We start from the raw sequence: 22486 nt of genomic DNA, 5'->3' as shown, positions 1-22486 counted from the left end.
TGTGCCCACAGTGAACCAGCTGCACTTCATCCCCGTGGACTTGGGCTCCCCCATCGTGCAGTGTGCTGTGGCTGACCCTTACGTGGTCATCATGAGTGCCGAGGGCCACGTCACCATGTTCCTGCTCAAGAGCGACTCATATGGGGGTCGTCACCACCGCTTGGCGCTGCACAAGCCCCCGCTGCACCATGTGAGCCACCCTCCCCTCGCCACGCCCACAGCCTGCTGACTCCCCTTCCCCCGGAGCTGAGCCCCGCCCCTCTCCCTGCAGCAGTCCAAGGTGATCACGCTCTGCGTGTACCGTGACGTCAGCGGCATGTTCACCACTGAGAGCCGCCTGGGCGGGGCCCGTGATGACCTGGGGGGCCGCAGTGGCTCGGAGGCGGAGGGCCAGGGCTCCGAAACCAGGTATTCTGGGTGGCCGGGGCACGGGCTGGGGTCAGGTTCCCTGTGGCAGGCCACGCGTGACCTGTCTTCCGGCCCCGGCCTCCAGCCCCACGGTGGACGACGAGGAGGAGATGCTGTATGGGGACTCGGGCTCCCTCTTCAGCCCCAGCAAGGAGGAGGCCCGAAGGAGCAGCCAACCCCCTGCTGACCGGGACCCTACCCCATTCCGGGCCGAGCCCACTCACTGGTGCCTACTGGTGCGGGAAAACGGAACCCTGGAGGTGTGTGATGCCCTGCACCCCACGCAGCTCCCTGTCCCCTGCTCCCTGCGGCTGCTAATCCCACTCCCCACACAGATCTACCAGCTCCCTGACTGGCGGCTGGTGTTCCTGGTGAAGAACTTCCCCGTGGGGCAGCGGGTCCTGGTGGACAGCTCCTTTGGTCAGCCCACCACACAGGCTGAGGCCCGGAAGGAGGAGGCCACGCGCCAGGGGGAGCTGCCCCTTGTCAAGGAGGTGCTGTTGGTGGCGCTGGGGAGCCGCCAGAGCAGGCCCTACCTCCTGGTGAGTATGGGCCCTCTGTCCCCTCATGGTGGCTCTGCACTGCCCCCCTGCCCCTCCCCCTATGACCCTGCAGGGCGCCCCCCCTTCCCGTGGTGACCCCACAGTGCGCCTTTCCTTTCCCCTGGTGACCCCTCACTGCCGCACAGGTGCACGTGGACCAGGAGCTGCTCATCTACGAGGCCTTCCCCCATGACTCCCAGCTCGGCCAGGGAAACCTCAAAGTCCGTTTCAAGAAGGTGCGGTGACCAGGTTGTGCTGGGTGTGGGGTGGATGTGGAACGTGTCGGGGGGGAGACCCGGCCCTCATGGTGCACACACCTCCACCCCCAGGTTCCTCACAACATCAACTTCCGTGAGAAGAAGCCAAAGCCATCCAAGAAGAAAGTGGAAGGCGGCAGCGCTGAGGAGGGGGCTGGGGCCCGTGGCCGTGTGGCACGGTTCCGATACTTCGAGGACATTTATGGCTACTCAGGGGTAGGCAGGTGGCTTTATGGGGGGCCCGTGGGGGGTGCAGATGGGGCTTCCTCTCATAGTACCTGCCTTCAGGTGTTCATCTGTGGCCCCTCACCTCACTGGCTCCTGGTGACTGGCCGGGGGGCCCTGCGGCTGCACCCCATGGGCATCGATGGTCCCATTGACTCCTTTGCCCCATTCCACAACGTCAACTGCCCCCGTGGATTCCTGTACTTCAACAGACAGGTAGGGAGACCCCAGGACTGAGGCTGCTTCACGTTGCCCTCCTCACTTCCATCTGACACTCACCAGTGATGCCTGGGTCAGGAAGAGGTGCGGAGGCCCCCGAAATGAGGCCCTCAACAGCTCGTCACAGGGCAGGATCCTGGGTTTCATCTGGAGGGTCAGGGAGCTGTCTAGACAGTGGACAGGGCCAGGGTCAAAGAGGTGCAACCTGGGGCTTAACACTGGGAAAGCTTGGAGGACAGGGCAGGCGGCAGTGGAGACCGTAGCCCACAAGGGCACCCGTTTGCGGGGCCAAGGCCTAGTCACTGCTCTGTGGCTCAGACCCCAGCCCTGCCCTTCAGGAGCTGTGTGACTCTGGGCAAGACACCCACTCTTTCCGAGCCTCCCATTTCCTCCTTCATGATGCCAGTATATCGATAGAGGTGACCCCAGGTGACTGAGAAAACAGCGATGATAGCACGGCCAGGGCTTTGTAGATGCTGACACGCTTGGGACCATGGGTGAAGGGGGGCCCTGGCAGGGGCTCCCTTGCCCGTCTGTGCAGACTCTGGTGTGGTCAGTGTACCGGTAAGCTTTTGCTTCCAGCCTCTAGCTTCCTGTGAGCCTGGTCCTCCCTTGCCCTGGCCCAGACAAGTCTGTGGCCAGCATCCCAGTCCTGGGTGAGCCTGGGGGAGGGGACAGCAAGCCGGTGAAGCACAGGACAGCCGGTCTCAGCCCCTTGCACACACCTGTGCCAGTAGAGCTGAGGGCTGTCCGCACGGAGCCCTCAGAAGCCTGGGATTTGCCTGGCCTGTCTTTGGCGGGTGCCTGGCTTCCCTGACCCTTGTACCCCGCCTCCCAGGGTGAGCTGAGGATCAGTGTCCTGCCTGCCTACTTGTCATACGACGCCCCGTGGCCTGTCAGGAAGATCCCACTGCGCTGCACAGCCCACTATGTGGCTTACCACGTGGAGTCCAAGGTCTGACCCCGTCCCCTCGAGGCCAGAGACCCTCTGGGTCTTGCCTCCGGCCTGCCCGTGACGCCCTCCACTCTCCCAGGTGTATGCTGTTGCCACCAGCACCAACATGCCGTGCACCCGCATCCCACGCATGACCGGCGAAGAGAAGGAGTTTGAGACTATTGAGAGAGGTGCGAGATGCCCAGAGGGGGGCTTGCCGTTCGGGATGCCCACCCTGACCGTCGCCTTTTGTCCTTGCAGACGACCGGTATATCCACCCACAGCAGGAGGCCTTCTCCATCCAGCTCATCTCCCCAGTCAGCTGGGAGGCCATCCCTAATGCCAGGTGGGGCTGGGTCTGGCTGGGGACCTGGGGCCAGCCCGTAGGCTGCATCCTGACCCTGTCGTGTGCAGGATCGAGCTGGAGGAGTGGGAGCACGTGACCTGCATGAAGACGGTGTCGCTGCGCAGTGAGGAGACCGTGTCTGGCCTCAAGGGCTACGTGGCTGCTGGGACCTGCCTCATGCAGGGGGAGGAAGTCACGTGCCGAGGGCGGGTAAGGGGCTAGCAGGAGGGGGCGGGCCGTGCCCGGCAGCCCCAGCACCGACCCTGTGCCTCACCCACCCTCCTTCCCCGGCAGATCCTGATCATGGATGTGATCGAGGTAGTACCTGAGCCTGGCCAACCCCTGACCAAGAACAAGTTCAAAGTCCTGTATGAGAAGGAGCAGAAAGGGCCAGTAACCGCCCTCTGCCACTGCAACGGCCACCTAGTGTCTGCCATCGGCCAGAAGGTGTGCCCTCTCCCACTGCCCTCCCGAGTCCTGCCGCTGCCTTCCGCTCGCTGCCTACTCCTTCTGTCCCCCTAGATCTTCCTGTGGAGCCTGCGGGCCAGCGAGCTGACCGGCATGGCCTTCATCGACACCCAGCTCTACATCCACCAGATGATCAGCGTCAAGAACTTCATCCTGGCCGCCGACGTCATGAAGAGCATTTCGCTGCTGCGCTACCAGGAGGAGAGCAAGACACTGAGCCTTGTGTCCCGGGTACCCGTGGGGTCTGCGCACAGTGCCGGGTGGGTGCTGGCCTCAGGCCGACCTTGACACCCCTCCTCCCCGTCCTCAGGATGCCAAGCCCCTGGAGGTGTACAGTGTGGACTTCATGGTGGACAACGCCCAACTGGGCTTCCTGGGTGAGCACGGGGCCTGGGGGGCTTTGGGGTCTTCCAGAACTTGGGTGTGGCCGGGCTGACCCTGGGCGCTCTGCTCCCCAGTGTCTGACCGTGACCGCAACCTCATGGTGTACATGTACCTGCCAGAAGGTGAGTGTTCCCTCTTCCCCTTTTGTGGGGCTGGGGGTCGGGCGGGCAGTGACCTGAGCTCCCTCTGGCTTAGCCAAAGAGAGCTTTGGGGGCATGCGCCTGCTCCGCCGGGCGGACTTCCATGTGGGCGCCCACGTGAACACGTTCTGGAGGACCCCATGCCGGGGGGCTGCCGAGGGACCAAGCAAGAAGTCGGTCGTGTGGGAGAACAAGCACATCACGTGGTTCGGTGAGTCCCGGGTCAGATGGGGGCAGGTGTGTGGCGCAGGGCAGGGGACGGTCAGCCCGGCTCACCCCGTGCCTCCCGCAGCCACGTTGGACGGCGGCATCGGGCTGCTACTGCCCATGCAGGAGAAGACCTACCGGCGGCTGCTAATGCTTCAGAACGCGCTGACCACCATGCTGCCCCACCACGCCGGCCTCAACCCCAGGGCCTTCCGGTGAGTTTGCCCCGCTCCCTCCTCCAACGCCTCTTCCCCCCCCCACGTCCTGCTGCCCTGCTGCCTGCTTGCCTCCCCAGGATGCTGCATGTGGACCGGCGCATCCTGCAGAACGCGGTGCGCAACGTCCTGGACGGGGAGCTGCTCAACCGCTACCTGTACCTCAGCACCATGGAGCGCGGCGAGCTGGCCAAGAAGATCGGCACCACCCCCGACATCGTAAGCCCACCCCGTCTGCCCCGCCCTCCCCACTGCCCCCTACCCCCTCACCAGCCCCTCTCTCTCTCTGCAGATCCTGGAGGACCTGCTGGAGACGGACCGCGTCACCGCCCACTTCTAGACCCACCCCGGTGCACCACCCCCACCCCTTTTTGTACAAAACACGAGGAAAAAGAGTGATTTGAAGAGAGTTTGTGGTCATTACAGGGTCTCCCGGCTGGGCTGTGGCCACAGCCCCGTGTTGTCCCCCACACCCGCTCCAGGCCACCGCTGCCTCAGCGCCCCCGGTCTTGGGGCATGTGCACCTTCAACCCTGATCTGTTGCTTGGACGCTGGGTGAGCTCTGAGGTCTGCTGTCCCTGGGGCTCCCTAGGTCTCCAGGTACTGGGAGAGCTCCTGGGTCTCCGGCAGGAGGCCCAGCTGGAACAACAGCCGAACCAGGAGGGCAGTGAGCCGCATCGATAGGGTCTCCACCCTGGGGTGGGAGGGCAGAGGGGTCACAGGTTGGTGGGGAGCAGGTATTGGCGGCCTGCCCCAGCCTGCCCCCTCCCACCCCCTCACCTTAGGGCCACTTCAAATTTGAATGTCTCCCAGATGACCTTGATGTGGCGCAGGAGGCTGGCACCATAGACGCTCTGGTACGCCACACCCGCCAGGCGGCTCCAGCCCCTGACCGCACTGCCCAGAGACACGGTCAGTCCGGCACAGTCATTCCACCCCCCCACCACCCCCCCGGGCATCACCAGCCAGCGCCCACCTCTTGGCCATGAGGAAGTAGCGGTCAACGGGGGCGCCCAGGGTGGTGGTGATGGCGCGCACGGTGTTGATGTTGCGCAGCACGAGCAGCATGGACCGCGGCAGGGCCTTGAGCACCCGCACGATGTCCGCGAAGTGCTCTCGCGCCATGGCCTGCATGTAGGCTGCCTCCTCGCGGCTCAGCAGGTGCGAGCGCCACAGCTGCCCCAGGCGCACGGGCCGCTGCATGAGCATCTCGGAGAAGAGGATATAGTCTGGGGGGGCGGGGGGGGACAGTGAGCCAGGCCCGCGTGCCCCGCGAGCCCGCATGCCCGCACGCCCCAGCCTCACCTTGCACCCCAAGTGCGGCTGCGTGTGTCTTCATTGCTGCATCGTCCCTCAGGATGATGGCCCGCCACAGCTGGCACAGGGCTGCCCGGTCCCTAGGGGAGCTCAGCAGTAAGGCCAGAGTGCCCCGGCCAGTGCCCCCCCCCCTCCCCCCCCCTTGCTCCCTGCTTACTTCTCATCCAGAAACTGGTAGAGCCCATGGTCCAGCAGCACCAGCTGTGCCTTCCCATCTGGGCCTTTCCGCACCAGAACTAGGGACACAGCACATTGGCTCTCGCCCCCCTACCCTTGGCCCCCCACCCTCACCCCGGGGTGGGGGTTCTTCCTACCATTGCCAGGGTGGGGGTCAGAGTGGATGAAGCCTGTGTAAAATATCTGCTCAGCAAAAGTCTGAATGAGCTTCTCTGCTATCTGGAGAGAGAACAGGACTACGCCACCATGGCCCTGTGCTCAGGGCGCCCACACACCCCTCCCACATCCACGCGCCGACGCGCACGGCACTCACGTCCTTCACTGCCAGCCCCATGGTCTTGATGGTCTCCACATCGTTGACCTTGCAGCCTTCACAGAATTCAGCTGTCAGCACACGCTGGGAGAGAGCAAGTGGCTGAGCTCAGCAGGCCCGTACGTTCCCACCCAGGAGGGGGCCCAGCCCACCTTGCTGGACGTGTCCCAGTACACGCGGGGGACCACGATATAGCGGAAGTGCTGCAGCTCCTGTGCACAGCGCTCAGCGTTTCGGCCCTCGTTCTCGAAGTCCAGCTCCTGGGCCAGGGTGCCCTTCAGGTCCTGGGGGCCACATGGGCAGCTGGGGGTCCAGGTCAGGGACCAGCCCACCCCCAGCACACACGTGCAGACACTGCTCCAGCCTGCCTCTGGGCAGCGGTTACCTGGAGGACCCAGCTGAAGCCGAAGCTGGGGTGCATGAACTCGATGAGCTGGAGCAGGAGCTCCAGAGTGTGGATGTCGCCGTCAAAGCGGTCCCGCAGATCGATGTACTGCACCTGCGTCAGGCAAGGCTGCAGGGAGGACCCAGGGCCGCCACCCCACAGCCCCAGAGCCCGCTGTGGAGCGGCGCCCCCCCCCCCCCCCATACCTTCACAGCCACGGCCGTGCCGTCGTGCAGCTTGGCTCGGTGCACCTGGGCCAGGCTCGCAGCAGCGATCGGCTGGTAGTCAAACTCCTGGAAGAGCTTGTGGGGTAGGGCCTGGAAGTCTTCAAGGAACAGCTCATCCACCTGGCAGGAGAGGCTTCTTGGAGCAGCGTGGGGGCCGCTGCAAGGCCCCCAGCTCCCAGCCCAAGAGTAGGGCTCACCTCCCGGAAGCCGCGGGTGAGGGCCCTGTCCTCCAGCACACGCAGGGTCCTGATATACTCCGGGGGCAGCAGGTGGTTGAAGGAGCACAGCCCCTGGCCCAGCTTCACGTAGAGGCCCCCGTTGCTGATGGCCCCGGCCACCAGCGCGTCAGCCGCCCGCTGGTGACATGCAGACATCACCTCCAAGTACCCCGGGCTGTTCTGACCACAGGCATGGAGGGAAGGGATGGGGGCAGGCAGGCGCCTCCTTAGTGCCCCCAACACCTACCTCCGTCTGGCCTGTCCCCTTCCCCTGGCCCTACCCCCACCGTGGCCAGGACACGGGGACAAACCTCTTCCACCCCTCGCAGGACGACGTTTGCACACCACCAGTAGTCCAGGGAGATCTGGAGGCCGACCCTCAGAGACCTGTGGGCACAGGCTGTCCTCAGCCCTTGGCAGGCACTGGGCCTGACCCCCCACTAGCCCACCAGACCAAAGTGAGCACGTGGCAGGGGCTGTGGGGATCACAGGCCGGACCAGGACACAGAGGACGGGCTTGGTGTAGCCTCCTTGCTCCCGGACAGCATTGCCGGCAGGGCGGTCTCCGTTCCTGGTCTGCACAATGGGCAGCCCGCGTCCATGCAACCCCTGTCCCTGAATGCGCATCAGCGAGCATCCAGGATGTCTGGGGACGGCTCGCGCCCTAACAGTCAGGCATGGCTTCTTTCTCATTCTTTCACAGCACCTGAGAACTGGTGCAGCAGTGATGGCCGGCAAGCTGGCTGCTGTCACCAGCTCCTATGTGCAGATGTGACCTGGCTCCAGGCCCCTCCGTACTGCTGGCCCTGCCTCTGTACTCAGCCTCCTTTCCCGGACTGGGCTCTGCCAGCCCCCCAGGCACTCTCCACATGTCCCCGGACAGCTCCATGGAGCTGTCCTGGGGGCCCAGGCCCCTCCTTATGACAGCGAGGGTACTCGCTCCCCGCCCTCCAGGCTATGGACAGGGACCCTGGGTCTGGAGAGGGAAAAAAACCAGGGCTGAGTCCAGGCCTCTGGCGTCACAGACCACAGACCCTCAGACCTTTCAGTGGGGTGTGGGGCTCCTGTTCTTCAGGAAAAAGCCCTGAGAGGACCTGAGGCCACTGGTCAAGCCAAACCTCTACCTCCCTGCCTCTCGGTCACCTCTGCCACAGAAGGGTCGGAATTAAAAGGCAGGAAGGAATAGGCTGCTAGATCCTGGATAGGTTTGCTTCCTTGCGGCAGTACACGCTGCTCCCAGCAGTCACGTAGAGCAGCGTCTGAGTTCAGCCCATGCCCCGTGCCTTCCAGACTGTCCCCCGTAGACCAGCTCTGCCCCACTCACCCCCCAGCCCGACACAGGAAACAAACAGGATTGCCTGTGAAGAAGGGAATGCATGGTTGGCAGGGTGAGCAAGGACACAGGATTTCTCTGAGCTCCACAGACGCAGGGGAGAGGGCTTCCCTCCCTGAATAATTCAGTCCAAAAGCCAATGCAAGGTCTGCAAAGGGGGGGTGGGGGGGGTGGGGGGGGTGGGGCTGGGTAACTGCTTCACGCAAGGTGACCGATCGAATGAGCCACTAAATTAAAGACGGGGAAGCCAGGATTCTCCCAGTTGGAGAAGGGCGTCACAGATATAGAAAGGGAGAGAATGAGAAAGGTCCCTGTGGGGAAGTATCTGTGTGAAAGCAAGGTTTGGCAGGAAACAAACACACCTAAGTACGCGCGCGTGCACACATTCACGTGCCCTAACGGCCCCCAGCGCTAGTCTGGGAGGGCCTGGGAGCACACACACCCAACGTCTACATCATCCTTAAGACCCTTCTCCCACTCCCTTGGAGAGAAGCTGACTCCAGGCCTGGGAAAGAACAAGATGAGCCTGGAGCATCTCAGTGCAAAAGGAGGAACCAAATGCTCCAGAAACGGAGACATGCCAAAAGGATTCAGGGGTAGGAATTGATGGGAGAAAAGAAAATAAAAAGCTGAGATGTTAATGGCAGAATCTACGTTCACTGCATAGTGTCTCCAATTCCACTGTTTTAAGTGTTTACTATAAAATGTTGGAGATAGAAGGAAGGATGTACACCTGAAACAAATAGTACACTATGTTAGCTCATTGGAATTTAGATAAAAACTTGGGGGGGGGGTGGGTGGAGGAAAAAAAGGATCACAAAGGCCAGGTTGAAGGGGCTCCCACCAGCCAATCCCGGAGCAGTAGGCACCAAAAAAATCCACAGTGATGTCAACAGAGAGTGACCCACAGAATAAAAAATCCACGAATAAATGGGGAAAAGAGAAATTTTTTTCTTACAGTACAATGACAACTAACAAACGTGGAAAGACTGAATTAGAAAAAAAAACACCATCTGGCGAACACATAAGAATGAATTCACCTGAGATGCCCCGGGAGCCCTGAGCCGGTGGGCAAGGGGCGGCAGGAACAGACATCGACATGACGCAAAGACCAGGAACCAAACAGCAAAGCTCACTGGGACGCACTGAAACCACGTGCCACCCGACAGGTGCAGAACGGTGTCATTTCCGTGCTGTTCCTGCCCAAACGCACCAACTGAATCCAGCTGTGAGCACGCATCAGACAAACCCAACCAGAGAGGCCTTCTACCAAAGGGGTCAGCAGAACTTTTCTTTACAGAGTTAGTATTTTGGGCTTTATGAGCCACACGGTCTCCACTCTGCTGTTGTAGTGAAAGCAGCCGCAGGCAACATGTACACAACAGACGTGACTACGGTTCCAAGAAAGCTTGATTTATAAAACACGCAGCAGCCACTTTTGGCCACAGTTTGCTGACCCCTGTTGTACATTACCGGCCTATAAGCCTCCAGATGTGTCAAGGTCACTGTGTAATGAAGAATTCGCTTTATTCAGAAGGGCCTGCCTGGCCTTTGCCCCAAGCTCCTGGCAGGGGGCCTCTAAAACCGTGGGATTTCCTGAGTGACAGGAGAGTCTGATTCATGATGGGCCAGGATGGTTCATGCTAACGAAGAGCTCAGATCTCTAGAAAGATCAACCATGTGACTAGAATTTGGGGGGCTCTGAGCCAAGATATCAGCCCAGCTGGGGAGGGGAGGGAGACTGGACCCCGAGTTCAATCAGGAGGCCAATGATTCAATTGTTCCTATGTAATGAAACTCCACTAGAAACTGCTTGCCGAAGCTCAGGGAATACCCAAATGCACGGTCACACAACAGGGCAGGAGTGGGGGTGTAACGTGTCACTGAGGACGTGGGAGCTCTGAGTTTGGGACTCTCCTGGACCTTACTCTGTCCATCTCTTCCTTGGGCTCATCCTAATTTGTATCTTTTTTGCTTTGATAACAACATAATCCAGAGGCCAGAATTTTCCTGAGTTCTGTGATTTGTCCTAAGGAACTATCGAAACTGTCTATGGGGATCCCTGAGGACAGCCCTAGGCACACATGGGGGTCTGGGGGACCACGCTTGACCTCAAGTTTAGCCATAACAGCCAAGGAGAGGAGCGCCTGGTTGGCTCAGTCGGTTAAGCATACAACTCTTCATTTTGGCTCAGGTCATTATCTTGCGGTTTGTGGGTTTGAGCCCCACATCGGGCTCCATACTGTTAGTGTGGAGCCTGCTTGGTGTTCTCTCTCTCCCTCTGCCTCTCTCTGTCTCAAAGTAAATAAATCAACTTTAAAAAAAAAGAGCCAAAGAGACAAGGGGGAATGTTCCAGACCGCAGGAGGTTAGAGATGGGCCTAGCATGGGATCCTTGTGCTAAAAAGGCTATTGCCATACGTGTGAATGAGCTAAGGTGGTTAGAGGCTTATAACGTATCAGCTTCCTGACTGCTTATGGAGAATGTCCTTGTTTAGGAAATACACTCAAGGTTTCAGGGATAATGGAGCACACTGACAACTTATTTGCAGATGTTTCAAGGAAAAAGAAAAAGTTATTTTGTATTATTCTTACAACTTTTCTGGACATTTGAATTTGTATCCAAAAAAGGAAAGCCCAAAAGTTTCTGAAAAGTTAAAATTAAGTAAGGGGTGGGATAAGAAACCAAGGCCTTGGTGTGAACTCTCCACCATCCCCGTCTTTGAGTCCTCACACATGTACGACATGTTCTGATCTCTGCTCTCTGCACCAGAACAAGCCCCCGACTCTCCTGGTGCTGAGCCGGTCCTGACCTGCCCCTGGCCTGTGCTCCGTCCGTGGCTCCTGAGTGCACAGTGCCCCTTACTCCAGAGGCCCCGTGGTCACCCTGTGCCCAGCCTGCCTCTCCTAGCAACTGCTGGGGCTTACAGCTGACAAGGACAGCTCCCCGCCCTCTAATCCCAGCTCAGCCTCAGAAAGCAAGCTGTAAAATTACATTTTCTTTTTAAAAGTTTAACTTTTTTTTTTTTTTTTTTTTTTTGAGAAAGAGAGAGAGAGCGTGAGCAGGGGAGGAGCAGAGAGGAGACACAGAATCTGAAGAAGGCTCCAGGCTCTGAGCTGTCAGCACAGAGCCCAACATGGGGCTCGAATTCACGAATCGTGAAATCATGACCTGAGCCGAAGTCGGACGCTTAACCGACTGGGCCACCCACGCGCCCCTGTAAAATACATTTTCTCAGGAAGGAAGCAGAGAAGGCAGGCATGCCAAGCCTGCTGACGGGGCACCCGATGCTGGAAATAACAGCACATGGAGGCAGAAGGTGAGACAAGCCAAGACCTGCTGAGTGTGCATTTCAGAAGCAGGCTGCATGGGGACAGTCCCCAACAGTCCTGCACAGTCCCACGTGGCGGAGGCTCACAGGAGACAAGACTCCGGGCCGGCCCTCGTCAACCCGAGGGCTGTGGAGACTGTGTAACCCTGCAGGACAGAGAAGTCATGGCCCAGAAGCTGCCCTCGAGCAAACCTGACCACCTAGGGAGACAGCCATCAGTGAGCTAAGAAGTGATGGGTTTGTGTCCTCACAGCAGGAAGTGGTCAAGCATTCAGCTCTCCAGCCATCTATGGCCTCCATTAGCATAAACCTCAGAGAAGTTTCTGGCTAAGTGCTGAAGGCCTTAGCAGTCCTAAGCCTTCCCTTGAGAAATGACCCAGGTTTGAGAGGCTGCAGGTGCTCAGAGCTGGCAGAGCAGGACCACCCCCACACCCCGACCCTGCAGCCTCCTTGACCAAGGTCTCCTGTGAGCCGCTCTGCTGAGCAATCACGTGCACCCCCGGCCCAGCCCGACAGTGGGTTTCGCTAGAAGGAGGAGGTTTCACTCAACGCCAAGAGCTGCTTGTCAGGACTTCTGGCTGTAGGAACTCCTGGATCTGACCGACAGCAGAAATGTCTAAGGTGCTCCAACAGGAAGATCACCCTTACTGCCTCCCTCCAAGAATCTTGCACTGAGACATAAGGGAGCATGAAAAGGGCCTTTAGTTTAAGGCACCCTTGATATTAACGACCAGACACAGTCCATCTCTAGTCCAGTCCAATGGGAGTAGAGGAGGCATAACAGCCCTCCTCTCGGAGCCCCAATCCTCTCTGGATGCCAGCTTTCTGTGGGGGCGAGGAGGGGGAGGAGGAGGGGAGGAGGCGGTGGTGGCAGCAGCCCGTCTGCCCACCAGCTGGCCGAAGCCTGAGGCAGGGGAGGCACCAGCTCTCGTCCCCCCAACTGGTCAAAGCTGATCTGAAGGGTCTGCAGAGGTGCGGCCCGTGTGGGCGGCTCACCGGCACTTCGCCCACGTGGACGCTGCGGCGCTCAGCTGCTTCGGCCGGCGGCACGAGGGCGCCTGGAAGGCAGCCTGCAAGCGCCAAGCGGAACCCCAGCCCTTCCTGGCCCCAGCTCAAGCCCACACGTGTCGTGTCGGGACGGGGCTGCGCCGGGGAGGAACCGCGCCGCCCCCAGCCCCTTTTACCTGCTGAAGCGCCCGACACCCTCCACTACAAGCCTCATCCTTCTCTTCTCCTGAGGCTCTGCGGTGAAATAGCGGATCCCAAGAAGCAGGGGTACCCCCATCACCGTGGCAGACAGCGCCTTCCTCCACAGGGGCCGGGGTCTCAGGGACCTGGAGGGAGACAGGTACACGGCTCAGGTTACTTCGCTCCTGCCCCTGCCCACCGGGGCCCGGCTCTGCAGCTAACACGGGTTCCGGGTGCCCACGTGGACACTCGAGTGTTCCCGGTCACCTTGGACGCCGGGCTCCGAGGGGCCGCTGAGCACAGGAGGGGGCCCCTTGGCTACATGGGAAGCAGCTCGCAGGCAGAGCTGTGACCCTTGCAGGACCGGGGCCTCCTGCGCCGTACGGAGCTATAGCCCGTCACCTCCACGACGGCCCAACCAGACGGCAGAGCGTCAGACAGCAGCGTGGGGCAACACGCACAGGTGACGGCTACTACGGTGCGAGGCCGCCAGGAGCCCAGCATCCAGTCACACGTCTGCCCCAGGGTCACCAAGCAGCAGCTCCACCAGGCCTGGATCCGGCCTCCTGACACCGCCCCTCAATGCTGCCCCACCCCACCCACGGGCCCCAGGCCTGGAACCCCCTCATCCACATTTCTTGCTGCTTCCACCCCTGGCTGTGGCCCCATCCACGGCACTCCCGCCCTCCTGCACCGGCCTGGACCGGTCATTCTGTCTTCTCAGAGCACACGGCTCCAGCTGCGGTCTACTGGCCGCCGCTGGCCGGGAGTCCTGCCCCACGAACTCTGGGCCCTGGCGGTGGGGGTTCCAAGCCACCTCACCAAAGAGCAAACGATCTGTCTTGGGGTGGAAGCAGAGAAGCCCAGCCTTGGGCCACACAAGACAGGTCTTCCCTCACTGCCTGGCAAGAAGCACGCGCCCTCGAGGGCACCTGTGGCTGCGGAGAACTCACCACCTTGCAGGCAGGACCCCGAGGCTTCTCCTGAAGAAGGTGGCAGGGGACGGGCAGGGCTCCTGCCCGCTCCGCAGCAGGGCAGAGTGGACGCGGCAGAGCTGGGCCTGCAGGGTGAGCGAGCGGCAAGGGGTCAGACGCGGCAAGAACTTGCCCTCCAGCTTCCTTCTGCCCCGGCATTCCCAGGCCTGGATCTGAGGGGCACCTGTGCCTTCCGGTACCCAAATATGCCATCAAAGCAAGTCAGCACTGCCGGGCCCTGTGCGCGGGGCCCAGCCTGCATGTCTGACTCAGGAAGGCAAAGACCATCCCATCTCCTGCGAGTAAGGCCAAGATCCGGGAATCACACGAGACAAGGAAAGGCTACACACAGTCTGCACCTCAACAGGTCACTAGAGACATCCCCGCCTCTGACACCCCTCAGTCCCTGCCTGACACTCCACTGGGGCCCTGGGACCTATGACGCCCGCCTCTGACACCCCTCAGTCCCTGCCTGACACTCCACTGGGGCCCTGGGACCTATGACGCCCGCCTCTGACACCCCTCAGTCCCTGCCTCTGACACTCCACTGGGGCCCTGCGACCTCTGATTTACTCTTTGTCTGCTGTTTGCCCACTGACCAGCAGCCTCAGGAAGTCATTCTTAATTTCTAAAGGAAAGATCAATAATGCTTCATCACACAATCAGAAAGATGTCAGGGGGTACCTGGGTAGCTCAGTCGGTTAAGCATCCGACTCTTAGTTTAAGCTCAGGTCATGATCTTGCAGTTCGTGGGTTCGGGCCCGCGTGGGGCTCTGTGCTGACAGCGTGGAGCCTGCTTGGGATTCTCTCTCCCCCATCCCTTCTCTCTCTGCCTCTGCCTCTCTCTCTCAAAATAAATAAATAAAGGAAAGGAAGGAAGGAAGGAAGGGAGGAAGGGAGGGAGGGAGGGAGGGAGGGAGGGAGGGATGGACGGAGGGAGGAAGACGGATGTCAGACTCTCAGGTGGAAGACCAGAAGCAGGAAAAAGTTGTTCTGAGAGCACGTGCTAGGACCCAGAAGCAGGGCCCCGGAGCGGGGCAGATGCACGGAACCAGAAAGAGTGCGGGGACTGCCTGGGGCGCCGCTTACTCCAGTGGCCATGGAAACCTCATGGCTCTCCTGCCCCGACAGCCTTGCTCTCTCGATCTTATTTTAATTATGAAATAAGAGTTCCTCAACCACAAATTCCCCAACTGCAAATTCTCCTTTTAGGGAAGAAAAGGTGGTGCGTAGTAAGTCATGACCCACGGCACAGATGCTAACGTTATCGTCATGAAGCCCGGCCCAAATAAGGAATTGACTTTCCTAACATTTTCTGGCCAATGCACACAGCCCTGAAGACAATTTCAAGGACTGCAAAACAACACAAAAGTCAAAGGAAAAGGTCCATGACCTATCGTCCCAAGAGGAGAGCGCAGGCTGACAGAAAACCTCTGCTCAGCAAGGCCACACACAGTGAGTGCAGATGCCCAAGGAAACCTCACAGAGGCCAGAAAGGCGGCCACAGGCAGAAGGACGGGGGCAGGCAGAGTCTCTAGGCTTTCTGTGCAAGGGACAGCATGGCCTGGCGCCCCCACCGCCCTCAGGGCACCCCCCCCCCACCGCCCTCCAGCCCACGTGACCTGATTTGGCCACGCTGAGGCTCACCAGAAGAGGAAGCCCAGAGAATGGGCATCTGTGAGCTCAGACATCTGGGGGACAGCTGCTCTGAACACTAGTATGTACCTGCAGGATGTGTGGTTCCCGCCAGGGTCTCCCACCTTGTTTGTCACACACCCAGACCGCACACTCCCCTCAGACGCAGCTCTGTCCAGGCTCCATCCGGCCCCCGCCTGTTCCCTTCAAGGTCTTCGGATATCGTACGCCTCACCTGATCCCGCATCTTCTAGCACACATACGCATCAAACAAACCCTGCCAGAGATGCCCAGGATGACACTGGATCCTGCATGTGACCAGGGACCTCAGACAAATGTAGACAAAGCCCAGAAGTCACAAGGACAGTGTGAGGGCATAGGGAGGGAGGATCCATGACCTGGCAGCAAGTGGGACTTCCACGTGGACACCGAAGACGGTCTTCTGTGCAGAGGATGTGGGTTCAGGGAAGGCCTGAAGCCAGGAGAGCACAGGGCACCTCTGGGGAGGAGAGGTCCGCGTGGAGACACTGTATGCTCACAGGTGCAGCGGGGAGGGGGGCCGCTGCCCGAAAAGACCAGACTGGGGAGCAAGGTGAGCGGGGGCCAGGCAGGGCACCCCAAGGGGCCCTGGGGGTTTTCCTGCAGGGAATGGACGATGTGCTGGGGAGGTCAGCCCATGAGGAGGGGGCTGGGTGATGGAGCCAAGTGGATTCAAGACAAGTGCGAGGGACCGGGACCGGCAAGACGGCCCAAGGCCGGTGCCTGAGAGCCTGGGAGTGTCGCGACGCCGTCACTCGCCAGCTGCCTGAAATTCTGGCCAGCGAGAGCTGTGCTAGGAATCTGATCTCTGGAAGACAGTGAGCCCACTGAGTAAGAACAAGCCCACCGAGCAAGAACTGGCGACAGCCACCAGCTGCCAGCCACTGGAGCTCAGCACTCAGTATCAGTGACCCTGAGCACACGCAACAAGTAGATCCAGGCTGTGGGACATTCTGTAAACAGCCTGCTCCCTTCAGAAAGTCATTAGGACCCATGACTTGGGAATACTGGTGCTGGGCACAGCCATTTATTAATTATCTCTACTTCTGTAAATATTTTCCAGTTTTTATAACAAGAAGTTAAAAAAAAAAGTCACAAGAAAAAAAAGCGGGAAGACTTCTAGATCGAGAGGCTAAATAGACATGATACCGCAACGACGCACTTCAGGCTAAAAAAAAGGCGCCTGCAAACACATTTCTGGACAAATGAGCAGGTCAGAATATGGACAGACATTACAGGATTATTGTTCATATCTTTAGGCACGATTACGCGAGAATGTTCTTGTTGAGGGCATGCACACTGGAATGTTTAGAGACTGTTTATGTCTGCAACCTACTTTCAAATGGTCCAATGACAACAAAATACACAATTTCAAACAAAAATAAGAACAACTAGGGCAGGATATTAAAAACGGGTGGATCTAGGTGGCCAGTAACTGGACAATTAACGATGTGGCAGCGTTCTGTCAGAGTGTGTCCCTATATTTAAACTTTCTCATGATCAAAGCTGCTATGATGCTCCAAGTCCCAGCCAGGAAGGTGGCATTGTTTTTGTGTTTTTTTTTTATTTATTTTTTAAATGTTTATTTATTTTTGAGAGAGAGAGAGAGAGAGAGAGAGAGAGCACACATGCTTGCAAGCAGGGCAGGGGCAAAAAGAGGGAGACGTGGGGCGCCTGGGTGGCGCAGTCGGTTAAGCGTCCGACTTCAGCCAGGTCACGATCTCGCGGTCCGTGAGTTCGAGCCCCGCGTTGGGCTCTGGGCTGATGGCTCAGAGCCTGGAGCCTGTTTCCGATTCTGTGTCTCCCTCTCTCTCTGCCCCTCCCCCGTTCATGCTCTGTCTCTCTCTGTCCCAAAAATAAATAAACGTTGAAAAAAAAATTTTTTTAATAAAAATTTAAAAAAATTAAAAAAAAAAGAGGGAGACAGAGGATCTGATGCGGGGCTCGAACTCACAAACCTTGAGATTATGCCCTGATCTCAAAGTCAGATGCTCAGCCAACTGAGCCACCCAAGGGCCCCTGTTTTTGTTTTTTTGACTTAACTTTTTACCTTTTTAATGATTCTATCGTTTCCTTTATAAACTTTTAGTTCGTTGCAATCACTTACAAAGCTTTGTGTAGTTAACACAAATGACTAAACTATGAATTCTCTACTTGAAATATAGTCACAAACTTTTACCACCTCCTCCAAATGCAAATACTTTTACGCACTTTCAATTCTATTTTTAACCTTCCTGACTTTTATGTTATTGTCACGCATTTTTTAAAGTTTATTTTAGTTTCAGTATAGTTAACACACCAGGTCGGATCAGCTTCAGGTGTAGGATATGAGTCGGCACCTCCATAGGCCACCCGGTGCTCATCCCAAGTGCACTGCTTCACCCATCCCTCACCCCCTCTGGTGGCCAGCAGTGTGTTCTCCGGAGTGCAGAGTCTGTATTTTGGTTTGTCTGTTTCCCCCTTGTACTTGTTCTGTTTCTTAAATTCCACATGAGTGAAATCACACAGTAGGTCTTCCTCTGACTGATTTACTTTGTTTAGCATTATTACTCTCTGGCTCTATCCGTGTTGTTGCACATGGCAAGATTTCATTCCTTTTTATGGCTGAGTAATATTCTGGTGTGTGTGTGTGTGTGTGTGTGTGTGCGTGTGTTCGCACGTGCACACATCTTCTTTATCCAGTCATCAGTCGGTGGACACTACAACTGCTCCCGTATCTTGGCTACTGCAAATACGCTGCAATAAACACCAGGGTGTATGTGTCCCTGTGAATTAGTGTTTCTGTATTTTGGAGGGAAAATAGCTAGTAGTGCAATTACTGGATGGGGGGGTGGTTCTATTTTTAACTTTCTGAGGAACCTCCACACTGTCTTCCGCAGTGGCTGCACCAGTTTGCATTCCCACCAATAGTGTACAAGGGTTCCTTTTTCTCCGCGTCTGAGGAAGGTGGCATTTTGAAGATGAGGCAGCTGGTGCAGGGCAGGGGTACTCACCGGGGGAGACTGTGTGCCCAGGACGTCTGGCACTGTTTGGAGACACTCTTAGCTGCCACAACCTGGGGAAAGGGGTGCTCTCGGTATTGAATGGGTGGAGGCCAGGGACACTGCTCGACACCACCCAGTGCCCAGGGTGGCCCTGCCCTAGAGACTCAGGCGGAGCCAAGGTTGAGGAGCTGGGGCAGACTATGAACCCAGACTTCTGAGCCTGTTAACTGGGATGCAGGCTCCGGCAAATGCTATCTGTGCAGTGTGTGTGGGTAAGTTACTTCCCTCTTTGTACCTTAGTTTCCCCATCTGTAAAGCAAGGACACCACTGTACTATTAACGTACAGGACAAGTGAACGGACATTTGCAAAGCACTCTGCACAGTGCCCAGCCCACACGACAGGCCAGGCAGATGGGCATGCTGAGGTCACGCTGGGGTCAAGGAGAAGCTACTCTCCACAGCCTTCCTGTGCCATGCCACCTGTGGGTCCCCGTGCCCTTACTCTCCTGCCAACAGCCTTGTCCCCACAAGCCCACACCACCTAACATGAAGAAGTACATACCTGCTAGATTAAAGTGAACTACTTATATTAAAAGATCATCAGCCTCTTACTGCTTTTTCACAAGGAAGAAAAGCGGTTAGCCAAGAAGATGAGAGAGACTATTTCCAACATACGTAAAGCTTGGAGATCGGTTATATACAGAATATGCAGAAATGCTTTAGTTAACTGGAGAAGGGTATGAGCAAAGTGAGAGGGCAGAAGAGTTCCGATGGGTTCATTGGTTCAGAGGCTGCACCACTGCAGGCGAAGCAGGAAAACGCCCGAAGCCGATGGACAATGATTATTCTGAGACATCAGCTTTCAGAAGGGAAGGGGATGATCAGGGAGCTATTCCAGCCAATGAACTGGGGGGACAGAGCAAAAGGCCTCACGACTCGGAGGCTGAAGCAAGGGCTGGCCGGGAATGCAGCCTGCCAGCACCAGGCGTGGCTGCCTGAAGACCAGGGGCTGACCCCAGACTCCCCAGAAGCCCAGACCCTCCGGATGGCCCTGTGAGCGCTGAGCAGGAGGGGCCACGCTCGTGTTCTTTCATGGAGGAGAATGCTAAATCTGAATTATCTTTTATTACTGAGCACATAGTAATAAATAACACATTTATTACTAAAGCACAAGGCCCTGGCTGCACCCCAAGCTTCAGGGTGGGGGAGGCCAGAAAGGTAACAGCCCCGGCCATAGCCCCCAGTAACAGTTTTCTGTTTTCTTAGATGCCGCTGCAGCAGGAGTGACTCCTCAGTCACCTTCCCGTAACAAAGATCCCTCTGGTGGACCCCAGACAGCCCACACAGCACCAGGCCCAGGCCTTTGTCCAGGCTGCTATTGAGCCTGGAACACCCTTCGCCAGACCCTAAATTCATCAGTCCTGTCTGTCATCCCCCCATCCGCCTCTGCACCTTGCACACACCTCTCCCGCTGTCCTTATCACACTGGAGTGTGACTGTTAGCTTATAGTCTCTGCCCCCCACCAGACTGTGCAGGGCTCACCTCTCCATCATCTCTGTCCTTCTAGGATCTAGTGCAGTGTCTGTTAGATAAAGCAGGAACTCGAGGAAGGCTTGTTGAATTGAGACAAACGGTGCTAAGCACAGAACGAACTAGCACCCCCACATGGCCCAGCCTTGGATGCTAGGTGAGCAATATGCACAGTCAGGTAAGAGATGACAGCAGCCCGGCTCTGGACAGGACTTCTAGGAAGAGGCCTCATGCTGACAACTCCAGAGCCCCCACCAGGGTCCACAGGCACATTCCAGAACCTGGTTCCCTCCAGTTTGGGATGCCCAGTGCTCCTCAAACTATCCCCATCACCCAAGAGACATCCCCAAAGCCCAAAGAAGGCATGTGGCTATAAACACAGGGCAGAATCTGCAGCCAGATCTTCGAGGAACCAGCCCAGGACAACTGCCACCACATCACATATAACCCAAACCACCCAGAGCTTGGGCACCAGGACACACCAGCAAACAGGAAGAGAGAGAGCTGTGGCTCCCCAGAATATCCCCCCCCCCCCACACACACACACCAGGCCTTCTCACCAGGACAGCCACATGCCCTGGCTTGCCTGGGACAGTCCTGGCGCACGCGTGTCTCAACGGCCACCACTTCAGAGCCTTCCAGTTTGCATGAGCTGAACTGGGCCTCCTCTACCCCAGCCTCTCCTGCTTTCTTAGAGCGTGTGCACAGCCTGCCTGCAGACACAGTGTTCATCTGGAACTCAGCTAACAACCCATAAAGTAGCAACAACAACAAAAAGCTCTCAGTAGTCAGAATCAAACAGATATTCCAAAGTCAAAGACAAGCTGAGGTGCCGGTTTTTCTAGCACCCTGTCGATCAGACAGAGCAGATTAGCAGATGAAAGGTCACTGCAGGCGACCCAGCCCAAAGCGCGAAGAAGCAACTGCTGAACCTCACGATGAGGCCCTAAAACAGGAAAACTAGAGGTGACGAGAACCCGGGCACTTTCCAGCAGGGAGGAAACCAAGGCACAGCAGTGTTCCCGCGGGTAGGAAGTGAGACTGGAGAGGGCTCTGAGGGCCACGAACAGCCTGCCCTTTCTTTTCCAAGGGTCTGTGGCCTCTTGGCACCAGTCAGGACCCAGAAGCTGAATGGGCTCTGCTCCACTCGGCGGCTGTGAGCAGCCCCTGATCAGAAGCTAACGCCTGCCTGCCTCTCCTTAGGCTGCCGGATTAAGTGACCCGACTACGTGCAGAAGCTCTGTAAGCTGTAAAGTGCTGTGCCCAGGCCCACTCGGCGTCTCTCTGCCGGACTCGGACTAACCCTGTTCCACCTCAGACTACAACGCCTGTGCAGGGCAGCTGCTCCTGGCAAGGCACGACGGCGACCCGGCTAGGCTCACTGGACGAACACAAGCTCTGCGCGAAGCTCCAAGGTGAAGGTGTCTTCAGCTCTAAGCCCTCTGACGAAAAGCCCAGATCCCTGGGGAGGCCGTGGCTAGGACCTGGGTCAGTGATCGTGACAGCCGGTTTAAACGGTGCCCGTCCTAACTGCAGATACAACACAATGGGAGGCCCAACCAAGACAGAACTCGAGTAGCACCGCGATGGCAGGACAGCCGAGGGCCAGGCGGAAGTCTGGGTGGGGGTGGGGGACAGACCGCCTCCGAGCCAGGGCCGCTGTCAGCCCACCGGAGACACCGCGGCCCCCACACTCCCCAGAGTCCTCTCATCTCCTCGCAAGCTGGGGGCAGGCGTCAGCTCAGGACGGTCTCAGGTGGCTTGGTGGCCAGGGGCAGGGTTCCCAGGGGAGCAGGCAGAAGGAAAGACGGGGACTCTGGTCTGGGATTCTGGCAGAGATGAAGCAGTGAGGGGTAGGAAGGGTGTCCATCGGTCCAGGAAGCCAGGGCAGACTGCCCTGGGAAAAGGTGTGTCTCTGGACAGCGGTGTCCATGAGGGGATACGGTTTAGAGGTTGTCTCCGAGGCGGGTCCCTAACCCAGCACACGTGCTTCCGGCGAGAGGAGAGGGCTCTGCGGTGGGCTCGGGCTCCTAGGTGGTACCCAGCATCTCCCAACACAGCCTAGGGGCTTTTACCCTGAGGAACAGGGACTCTGAGAGATGTGAAGGACGCCCCCGAGAGCCCTGGGGGCCCCTGCCGGGCAAGGGGTCAGGGTCCCGGGGAGGGGGAGGGTCCCTGACAGGTGGGAGCGACGGTCCCGGGGCGGGGAGGAAGTGTCGGTGGGTTGTGAGGGTCCCTGACGGCGCCCAGGACGGGGCGGCTCTGGGGTGGCTCCGAGGGCTCCGGACGGAGACTGACGGGATCTGTGGCGCCCGCGCGGGGGGACGACTCACCGGCCGCCACATCTTCCAGGCCGCCGCTCGGCTCCCGCTCGCCGCAGACTCGCGTCTTCCGGCCCAGCAGTCCCCGCGAGGCGGGGAGCAGGGCGCACGCGCGCCCCGCCCCGAAGGCGGTGGGCGGAGCCCGAGGCCAAGCCCCCGCGTGCTGG

At 58.4% G+C, this 22486-nt stretch overlaps 2 protein-coding genes across 4 annotated transcripts in view; one reads left to right on the top strand and one right to left on the bottom strand.

Moving 5' to 3' along the window:
• The window catches only part of CPSF1 (cleavage and polyadenylation specific factor 1), a 19159-nt gene extending 14409 nt beyond the window's left edge, over positions 1 to 4750 (top strand). Inside the window, exons 20-38 of the mRNA XM_023248701.2 lie at positions 12 to 190; positions 272 to 408; positions 494 to 668; positions 744 to 950; positions 1097 to 1186; positions 1280 to 1423; positions 1496 to 1648; positions 2490 to 2606; positions 2686 to 2776; positions 2847 to 2931; positions 3000 to 3141; positions 3226 to 3378; positions 3454 to 3630; positions 3710 to 3776; positions 3858 to 3905; positions 3979 to 4134; positions 4216 to 4345; positions 4426 to 4564; positions 4638 to 4750. Of these exons, the coding sequence (XP_023104469.1) occupies positions 12 to 190; positions 272 to 408; positions 494 to 668; positions 744 to 950; positions 1097 to 1186; positions 1280 to 1423; positions 1496 to 1648; positions 2490 to 2606; positions 2686 to 2776; positions 2847 to 2931; positions 3000 to 3141; positions 3226 to 3378; positions 3454 to 3630; positions 3710 to 3776; positions 3858 to 3905; positions 3979 to 4134; positions 4216 to 4345; positions 4426 to 4564; positions 4638 to 4685 (2438 nt within the window). The 3' untranslated portion in view covers positions 4686 to 4750. The remainder of the gene's footprint in view (positions 1 to 11; positions 191 to 271; positions 409 to 493; positions 669 to 743; positions 951 to 1096; positions 1187 to 1279; positions 1424 to 1495; positions 1649 to 2489; positions 2607 to 2685; positions 2777 to 2846; positions 2932 to 2999; positions 3142 to 3225; positions 3379 to 3453; positions 3631 to 3709; positions 3777 to 3857; positions 3906 to 3978; positions 4135 to 4215; positions 4346 to 4425; positions 4565 to 4637) is intronic.
• On the bottom strand, positions 4742 to 22486 carry ADCK5 (aarF domain containing kinase 5). 3 transcript variants are annotated; one of them, XM_011291519.4, is made up of 15 exons: positions 22332 to 22486; positions 13788 to 13894; positions 12831 to 12980; positions 7294 to 7369; positions 6962 to 7162; positions 6744 to 6884; positions 6538 to 6651; positions 6305 to 6436; positions 6153 to 6236; positions 5977 to 6058; positions 5820 to 5898; positions 5651 to 5742; positions 5322 to 5574; positions 5126 to 5242; positions 4742 to 5039 (listed from the first exon to the last, which is right to left on the bottom strand). In XM_011291519.4, the coding sequence occupies exons 1-15, from the start codon at positions 22341 to 22343 to the stop codon at positions 4934 to 4936; spliced, it is 1746 nt and encodes a 581-aa protein (XP_011289821.2). In that variant the 5' UTR covers positions 22344 to 22486; the 3' UTR covers positions 4742 to 4933. The 3 variants fall into 3 exon arrangements, with proteins under 3 accessions (XP_011289821.2, XP_011289822.2, XP_019678827.2); XM_011291520.4 differs by lacking the exon at positions 6305 to 6436; XM_019823268.3 differs by lacking the exon at positions 7294 to 7369 and having other exon boundaries at positions 6962 to 7157.

The sequence above is a fragment of the Felis catus genome, chromosome F2 (genome assembly GCF_018350175.1).
Source record: "Felis catus isolate Fca126 chromosome F2, F.catus_Fca126_mat1.0, whole genome shotgun sequence".
Classification (NCBI taxonomy): domain Eukaryota; kingdom Metazoa; phylum Chordata; class Mammalia; order Carnivora; family Felidae; genus Felis; species Felis catus.
The sequence above is the reverse complement of the archived record's forward strand: the minus strand, read 5'-3'. Positions and strand labels throughout refer to the sequence as shown.